The sequence below is a fragment of the Protobothrops mucrosquamatus genome, unplaced genomic scaffold (assembly GCF_001527695.2).
Source record: "Protobothrops mucrosquamatus isolate PMUCROS unplaced genomic scaffold, P.Mucros_1.0 scaffold1096, whole genome shotgun sequence".
NCBI classification, from domain to species: Eukaryota; Metazoa; Chordata; class Lepidosauria; order Squamata; family Viperidae; genus Protobothrops; species Protobothrops mucrosquamatus.
Window position 1 is genome coordinate 352,305 of NW_015387319.1, and position 9,235 is coordinate 361,539.

A 9,235-nucleotide genomic window follows, 5' to 3' on the forward strand; every position below is an offset into this window, starting at 1 on the left:
TATGACTATCTCCCCCATTTCCAGATCATGCTGCCACTGGCCAGAGACAAAAATCAGATCCAGTGTGTGACCTCCTATGTGAGTGGGTGCATGAACTAATTGGGTCAAGTCCATGGTCGTCATGGAGGCCAGGAACTCCCGAGCCACCGCTGACGTCTCGCCCGCCGATGGCAGGTTGAGATCCCCCATGACTATAAGTTCTCTGTACTCTGTACTCTGTACTCTGGCATTTTCAGTTTTTGTACTCTGTACTCTGTACTTTTGTACTGTACTCTGTACTTTTGTACTCTGTACTCTGTACTCTGTACTCTGGCATTTTCAGTTTTTCAGGAAGGAAAAAGGAAATGGGAAGAAAAGGAAAGGAATTGGGCTTCCTTTTCTAACCTAGTTCTGAAAAGCTATTAGTCTTGGTATACCATGTGAGAACTTGGGATGGGAACGCAGCCTGTAGCCTTTTCAAAATTGTAAAGGTAGGCAACACACAATTTGTAGGCTCCACACAGCGCTCATTTTTAGCACTCCCAGGAGTAGGTACAGCCAGCAGCGCAGATCTGACATGATGTCTTCAATCATACCTACTGTGGCTTCCTAGGCAGAATACAAAGAGCATCTGGAAAAATTGCCCTATCTGCCTTAAATGTTCACAGCAACTAGACAAGAGAAAGCACCACAACATGTCCTTGTTCTAAATAAAGGCAGTGAAGCGAAGCGCCAGTAAGCTACGAAATTAGGTCAAGCAGCTTTCAACCTGGAACTCAGAAGATGGTTTTAGAAAGCATAATTTCAGTTTTCTACAGGGGAAAAGAACCTTTGCTTACCTGCAGGATTGGTGTAAGGTTTAGAGCAGTGGTGCCAAATTTTGGTGACTTTAAGACATGTGGACTTCAACTCCCAGAATTCCCCAGCCAGCAAGAAATCCATGTGTCTTAAAGTTGCCAAGGTTGGACACCCATGGTTTAGAGAGAGATCTTTTGTGAAATACTTTGAAAACTTTGCACCAATTTATTCTGGAGGATGTGGGTTCAAAAGGAATGAAGCAATGCAGCAACTCAAATTAGAATACTATGCTTTGAGGGTGACATCTTATTAGATTCAATAAGAATCAAATATAAAATGTTGTCTTTTCCTACCTGTGATCTGGCCTCTTCCATTCTCATTCACAGCTATACCAGCAGCAAGACCCTGGAATATATGGTTCCCACTGGAGCAAAAAGAAAGGAGGGACAGCCAGTTTTTACACGCCATTCATGTACTTGCTGACCAGTTTTACCAATAGTTCATTCTAGATGAAGAGATTCAATTGCAGCAATAGCAAAAACACAAATTTTTGCTCCAACATTTAAAAACAGCTTGTTTGCTTGCTTGCTTGCTTACATTTTCTCAGTCTTCACTTACACATACATGTTGCATAATTCCACAGTAGTTTGGCTTTCGCTGTGCATGGTTTACCATTCTAGTTTAAATTTTGGGTTTTGTCTGAATGAGGCCCCTCTGGCTTGTTCAATAAACTATTATTATAGCAATCCTGTTATTAGTACAATAGGATCCTGTCTCCTTTCTATAGGGGCTCCTTTCTTTTCTTATGACAGGCCTTTTTATAGGACCAGATTTTTAGGCAGCCCAAGCTGAGCTGCGAGTCAACTTGCAATGTTGCCTATGTTGCCAGTCAACACAAAGACATCTTCATGCCGATAGTCACAGTTGCCTCAAGGTAAGTGGCCAAACTCTGATTCCCAACTGCAAAGGAAAGAAGCAGGAGCCTACCCCATGGTGGAAACCATGATCAACTGCACTATCCTTTTCCATTTGCCTCATAATTTTCCATGCGAGAGAAATCAACATATATTAAGCTCTTTTTCTGAGTGTGGATGCTAACCCAAGTTGACTGATGACAAGGAAGAGCCAGTCTGCTGTAGTGGTTAAGGTGCTGACCTAGAAACCAGGAGACTGCGAGTTCTAGTTCTGCTTTAGGCTATTGATATTAGGGGGGGGGAAAGGAGGAGAATGGAGTATTAAGTAAGTTTGTTGCCTTATTTATAAAAATAATAAAGGTGGGATAAAAAACTAATAATGAGCAAAGAACAGCACTATGTTTTGCCATCTCCCTTGGTGCTTGCCAAACTCCTTAAAAATAATTTAAAAAAGGAATAGGAAGAAGGCCGGCATTAGTTTTTAGCATTATTTTTACTTGCAGCAATGAATGTCACTGGATGTTAAGGAAAATATTTGGGGAAATGAGCAGCCATCTCTTCACATTTTACTTCTTTTTCTCCTTCCAGTCCTACTCTTTGCAACTGATTGCCCCTTGAGTTTCACTCGAGGTCCAATTTCCTGAGATATAAAAAAACACCTGTAAAACATTTATTATTTAAGCTGGAGCAATTTTTCAACAGCAGGGCTGGGTGCCAGTTTAAATTAGGGCTGTGCTGGGATTAGACGATATTTTAAAACTGATTGTTACTGTTATTTTTCAGGTACTGGTTAATATTGTGCTGTTATTATTTGGCTTGTGTTAAATATTTTATTGCATACCAAATAAAAGTATTACTACTAAAACCTATACTGTGTATACAGATGTTCATTGGAGTAGACACATTCTAACGGAAAACTTTATAAAAGTCCAGCAGTGCAGCACTAGAATCAGATAATCAATTAATTTCCCATCTCTTAGCTGAGGAATGCTGAGCGAAGAGATAAGCAGCCTGTCATAGCAATTATTGTTTTCAATTTGTAAATGTTTCTACAAATCATCCTCAAATCTATCACTACAGGTAGTCCTCAGTCCACAACTAAGCCCAAAATTACTGTTGCTAAGCAAGTCAGTTGTGAGTTTTGCCTCATTTTATGACCTTTCTTGCCACAGTTGTTAAGTGAACCACTAAGTTAGTAACCCAGTTGTTAAGTGAATCTGGCTTCCCCATTGATCTTGCTTGTCAGAAGGTTGCAAAAAGTGATCACATGACCCTGGGACACTGCAACCGTCGTAAATATGAGCTAGTTGCCAAGCGCCTGAATCTTGATCACATGACCATAGGGATGTTGAAATGGTCGTTAAGTGTGAAAAACAGTCATAAGTCACTTTTTTCACTGCCCTTGTAACTTTGGTTACTAAACGAACTGTGGTAAGTCAAGGACTATCTGCAGTTCCCGATCTACCTTCTACCTTCCCTGTGATTGCTGAATCAGGCTTTCTGAAGCCTGCTATTTTGGCAATGCTCATAAATTTTGCCTTTTCTTTAAGAGCATCCCTTTGCACTTTTAAGTTCTCTGCTAAGCCTGGAGGGTGGAAGATATATAGGAATCTGATATATCAGGGGATGCATCGCTTTGTGCGAAGGCACAAGGTCCTGGTTGCTGCTTTGGGCATAGTGAGCAAACAACTAAACAGCCTCACCATCCTTTGCAATATTTATTTATTTTCCAAGTGATAAATAAGGCAATGCAGAAGGAGTTTTTGGAGCTCTTTGAAAAGTTTAACAGCCCCATGGAAGTATTGTGCTTTCTTGACAAATTATAGTGTTAAAAGAAAAATGGTTAAGGACAATTTGCTCTCTGTAGAAAGGACAAAACAACATAGCACAATGGGAACAGGTACAAAGCACTCTAGAAGTGAAACAGCCACCTGGAAAAACATGAACTGTTCATTTCAAGCAGTGTGAAAACTGCTAGAACCCAAATTAAGTGGAATATGCAAGTCCAGGACTGGAATAAATTTAACCAGAGCAAAAATGAATCTGGAATGGAACATTTCAGGTGGAGATCAAAGGAACACCGATGATTCATGGCCTTCACCAACATCGAGACAAGTCTTGCATAAAAAGGCCAACACTGCCAATTCAAAGAAGCTATCTTTGACACAGTCAGTAGTTAAAATCCAGAAAGAACCACTTTTATTTTTTGCTACCTTCTAATCTGAAGATTTAGTTATACAATTTGTTATCCAAGCTGAGGGAAACAGTAACTACTCATTTTTTACTTAAAAAATTACAACTAGCTGGATTCCCACAAAAATGGATGAGCAAAATTCAACCAATTCAGCAACTGAACATTACCAAAAAAACCTCTGAAATGTTTCATTTTTCCTCTGGACTATGCCAAATCTTTTCAGGCCTTTAATGGGTTTTGAGATTTCCAAAAATTGCCAAATGTCCACCCCCATCCCCCACATAGCATACGCTAGTTCAGCAAAAGAAGAATAGAACATTTCAGAGAACTCTAGATTCCAATTCTAAATCATGGAATTTTCCACATCGTTAAGATATAAACCAGCAAATGATATGATGGTGTTAACATCCAGCTCGAAAATCCAAATAAAACTCCAGGTTCATTCCGTTTCTGAAAATCTTACTGTTTGTTGAATACACTGCATGGTTTTGTCAAAGCAAAACTAACTCTGACACCAGTTCATAGACTTAACAATAATTTTCCCAGCAAAACCTCCAACGTCTTATGTAATTCATATAAATAAGTTCACTTTGTTCTGGGAACCGTCTACTTCAGTCATGTCAAACACAAGGCCCGGGGGCCGGATGCGGCCCGCGAAGTGGTTTCATGTGGCCCGCGAAGCCATCCTGGAAACAGTGAGGGAACGGCCCCCGCTGCCTTGGTCCTGGCCCAGGCTGGCCGGAAGCCAATGTACAATTTTGTGGTGGCTGTCTATGTTGAAATGCATTCAGTCTTAGCTCCACAAGGCCGTCTAGAAACAGCAAGGAACCAGCCCCTGCTGTGTCGACCCCGCTCCCTGGGTGCATGCTGGAGAGGTGTCACCCTTTGTGAAGAATGAAGAAATGCACCATGCCTTGGCACTTGCCCTGGTCCCACCCCCTTCTGCCAGAGACCCTCAGATCTGTCCCACTCCTGCCCAGACTCCCACAGGCATCCTTGAATCGAACGATGTAGAGCTGGCCATGCCCACCCAGTTGACCACACCCACTCCATCCACACCCACCCAGTAGGCCACACCCACTCTGGCCACACCTACCCGGCCCCCCAAGGGCAACCGCAATGCTGATGCGGCCCTCAATGAAATTGAGTTTGATACCTCTGATCTAGAGATAGCCTTTATTAATTTTTATCATTTCTGAATAATTATTTGTTAAATATTGGATCCCATTTAGTGGAGAGGAAAACAGTCCCCACACATTTTCTTCCGGAGGGAAGCATTTCTCTGCAAATGTGNAGCTAGGCACAAGTAACCCTCCAATCTGAAACCTTCTAAATCTGGAATAACCAATTCAAATATTTTCCTTCAAAATCCAGAAAAAGATCTGGAGTTTTGTTCTAAGCCTGGAATAAAATGGGGGCATTTTGATCCACTTTGTTTCTTGTGTTCTATTGAAAAAAAATCCTGTAGTCATGGGGAACTTATAGACTGTGTTAATCAGAAAAACAGCATAGGTTCAATCCCTCTTATCACAAGTAGGCTTTAGGAAAGGAAAATATAGGATAGAGATGATGCAGAGTCAGTTAAATATGTCTCTTATTCAGAACCATTATATGTGGTTTTAAAAGACCATGCCTTGGCGCTTGCCCCGGTCCCACCCCCTTCTGCCAGAGACCCTCAGATCTGTCCCACTCCTGCCCAGGCCCCCATACGCACCCTTGATGCGAACGATGTAGAGCTGGCCACGCCCACCCAGTAGGGCACACTCACTCCATCCACACCCACCCAGTAGGCCGCACCCACCCTGGCCACACACCCCCACCCCTCCCCCGAGGGCAACCCCAATGCTGATGCGGCTCTCAATGAAATTGAGTTTGACACCCCTGGTCTACTTCAAACCCACACCTGTTCTGGTGTCCTTGACAAGGCTTTAGGCTCTCACGGTCTTCAGCTGAATCAAAGAGGTTTCATTTTTCCATTTAACCCACTTGAAAGTAACATCTCCCCCCTCTCTTAATCTAAAAGCAAGATGAAACACGTAGCTGCCAAAGTTTCATCCTTGACAGATGGCTAGCATGTAGTGTGAATGCCACTACATTTTGAATTTGAACTGTCTCCAATTTGAAATGCTCTAAATCAAGACTGAGATAATAGCTTGGGGAGCAAAATTATTTATTATACATTTGGAACAGGTCATTCTGATCATTTTGAAAATATTCTGAGTTCAGAACACTTCACGTGTGATTGAAATGGCCAGTTTGAACTCAAGTGGGATGTTTCACATTTGAAGCAGTTCAAATTCAAAACCTTTTGTACTTAAAAATATGACATCCAGAAAGAGCCTGGTTCCTAATTTCACATTCTTAATTCTGATGCTGCATTTTCTGCTTGCTATCAGAAAAGAACAATGTTTTCTATATTGCTTTCTCCACTTTGCTGTAGCAAAATCAAAGCACAATTTCTGTGTACTACTGAGGAAGTGGAGGACAGAATATGATTTATGTATTGGAGGATGAGGAACCAAAAGATACTCTGGGATATTTCTCTGATGATTTTAATTAAAAATGAAATTTTTCAGACTCATGAGTAAAGGGTAAACAACAAAAGGGAATCTTCCCAACGCAATTTTCTTTTATTTCTGAGAATGCCTCCCCATGAAAACCCATGCTTTTTGGAATATTGTTAGAAACGTGGACCCAAGTGAGAATCTTTTTAGTACATGTAAGTCACTGAGGAACAATTAGTGTAGCAACACTTTCTTAGGCACAACAAATCCTTGTGGAATTAGACTAAATCATTAATGGGGCTGCCTCTTGTTTTGTTTAGACACAAATAGACATTTTGATTTCAACAGCCTTTTGTGAATGCTTGGCTGCAGCTGCTGCTGACACAATAACCAGGAAGGGAAATTAAGTCTCCACTTTGAGCTGCTGATTCCTTTATGCATGTTTTCTTCCAGGTGGATTGCCAGAATCATTATCACTATTTAGAAATGATACTCACTTGACAAATCTGATTCCCACTGGCTTTGGAGAAGTGTTTGACCTCAACTCTGATAGTTTGTAGTTTTTTTTTAAAGTGTTCTACTTAACAAACTATTATGGTGGAAGGGGTGTTGTCTTACCTGAACACCTTTTCTCAGCACGGAGATGGAGACTCCACCATTGGGTAGTAGACTGTATTCCTGCCCAATCAGATCAAGTCAGCCAAAGTTGCCACGCCCGTCCTGGACCGTTGATCTCCAGTCTTTGACGCGAGCGTAGCCATTGACTGACAGCAAGACGTTGTGGCTCACCAAACTAACTGACCCTATGCTTATACAAAAATGTACAAGGGAGGGAGGTGTAGTCTCCATCTCCGTGCTGAGAAAAGGCGTTCAGGTAAGACAACGCCCCTTCTCCAGCACTGAGATGGAGACTCCACCATTGGGACATACCAAAGCCTACTGTCCCTGAGGGTGGGTAGTACACTGGTCCTGCGTGGCACTTTGGAGCAAAACCTGTTGGAGAACTCTCCTACCGAATGAAGCCTCAGCAGAGGCAAACTTATCAATTTTATAGTGCCTAATGAAAGGAGAAGGCGAAGCCCAAGTGGCTGCCTTGCAAACTTCCTCGATGGAAGCCTGAGTGGCCCATGCCGCTGAAGTAGCCGCGCTCCGTGTGGAGTGGGCGGTCACCCCCCCGCGGAACCGGCAACGACTCAGCCTTATAGGCTCCGGCGATGCACGCCTTTATCCATCTCCCAACAGTGGAAGAGGACACTTTCCGACCCTTGGTGGATGCGTGGAAAGATACAAAGAGGGCTTCCGATTTCCTGAACTCCGCAGTCCGTGAAATATAATATTTAAGGGCTCTGCGTACATCCAAACAATGCCATTCTCGCTCCAACCCATGCGATGGGTTGGGGCAGAAATCAGGCAGTACTATCTCCTGTGACCTATGGAATAGGGAATTGACCTTCGGAACGAAGGTAGGGTCTAATCGAAGGATAACCCTATCCTGTTGGAAAACACATAAGTCATCTCTCACTGAAAGCGCCGCCAGCTCCGAAATGCGACGAGCAGAGGTGATAGCCACCAGGAAGGCCACTTTGTGGGACAGAGAACGAATGTCACATGTCCTGAGGAGCTCAAAAGGAGATTTAGTAATAGCCCGAAGCACCCTTGACAACTCCCACGAGGGGTATCTGTGTACCACAGGAGGATTTTGGTTGGAGGCTCCCTTAAGGAACGACCTTACCAAGGGGTGATGACCCAGTGATTCAGCAGAGTCGCATGAGAGGATTGTAGATAAAGCTGCGACTTGCCTGCGAAGGGTATTAGGGGCTAAACCTTTTTCCAGACCTTCCAATAAATAATCCAAGATAATTGGCACAGTAAGTGCCGAAAGTGACAACCTCCTCCCGGAACACCATGATTGGAAATTTTTCCACGTGGCCTCATATATACGGTTCGTGGACGGACGGCGCGATGCCTGAATAACATTTATAACCCCTTGTGAGCAGCTTTCTCCAGTTAAGATCGAGCGCTCAAGTGCCAGACGGCTAACTGGAGCCACTGGGGTTCGGGATGCAGAATGGGACCTTGGCTGAGGGAGACCTGATCCGGCGGAATCCGCCAAGGGTCGCTGATTGAAAGATTCACCAGATCTGCGAACCAAGGCCTCCGTGGCCAAAAGGGTGCCACCAGGAGAACCTCCGCTCGCTCCTGAAGAATCTTGCGGATTACCGCTGGTAGAATTGGCAGAGGGGGAAATGCGTAAAGCAAGCCCTGCGGCCAAGGACTCCGAAGGGCATCTGTCCGTTCCGCCCCCACCGTCGGAAAACGGGAGAAAAAACGTTGAAGATGGGCATTGTACTGGGACGCGAAGAGGTCCACTAGAGGAAGACCAAAACGGAGGCAAATCTCTTGGAAGATCCTCGGGTGGAGCCTCCACTCCGCGTGATCTATCGTCGACCTGCTCAGAAGATCGGTCTGTGTGTTTGCCACCCCCGAAATATGGTCTGCCATGATAGATGCCAGATTGCGTTCCGCCCAGAGACCCAGCGAAAGAGCTTCGGACATCAGGCTCCGAGATCGAGTTCCCCCTTGGCGATTTATATGTGCCTTGGCTGCCACATTGTCCGTGAGGACCAGGACGTGTCGCCGAGATACCAGATGGCGAAAATGTCGGAGCGCTAGATGGATGGCCCTCAACTCTAGCCAATTTATATTGTGTCGTAGATCTGATGCGGACCAACGGCCCTGTACCCAGTGAGACTGAATGTGAGCCCCCCAACCGAACAGGCTGGCGTCGGTCGTGAGGACAATCCTGTCCGGCTCCTTGAAACACAACCCTCTGAGGACGGCTGGTG

General features: G+C 44.1%; 1 protein-coding gene across 1 annotated transcript in view; it reads right to left on the reverse strand.

The window, feature by feature from the left end:
- Window positions 1-9,235, reverse strand: part of FBXO10 (F-box protein 10) — a 38,973-nt gene that overhangs the window by 10,422 nt on the left and 19,316 nt on the right. Inside the window, exon 5 of the mRNA XM_015820238.1 lies at window positions 1,131-1,201. Coding sequence (XP_015675724.1) covers window positions 1,131-1,201 — 71 coding nt within the window. The remainder of the gene's footprint in view (window positions 1-1,130; window positions 1,202-9,235) is intronic.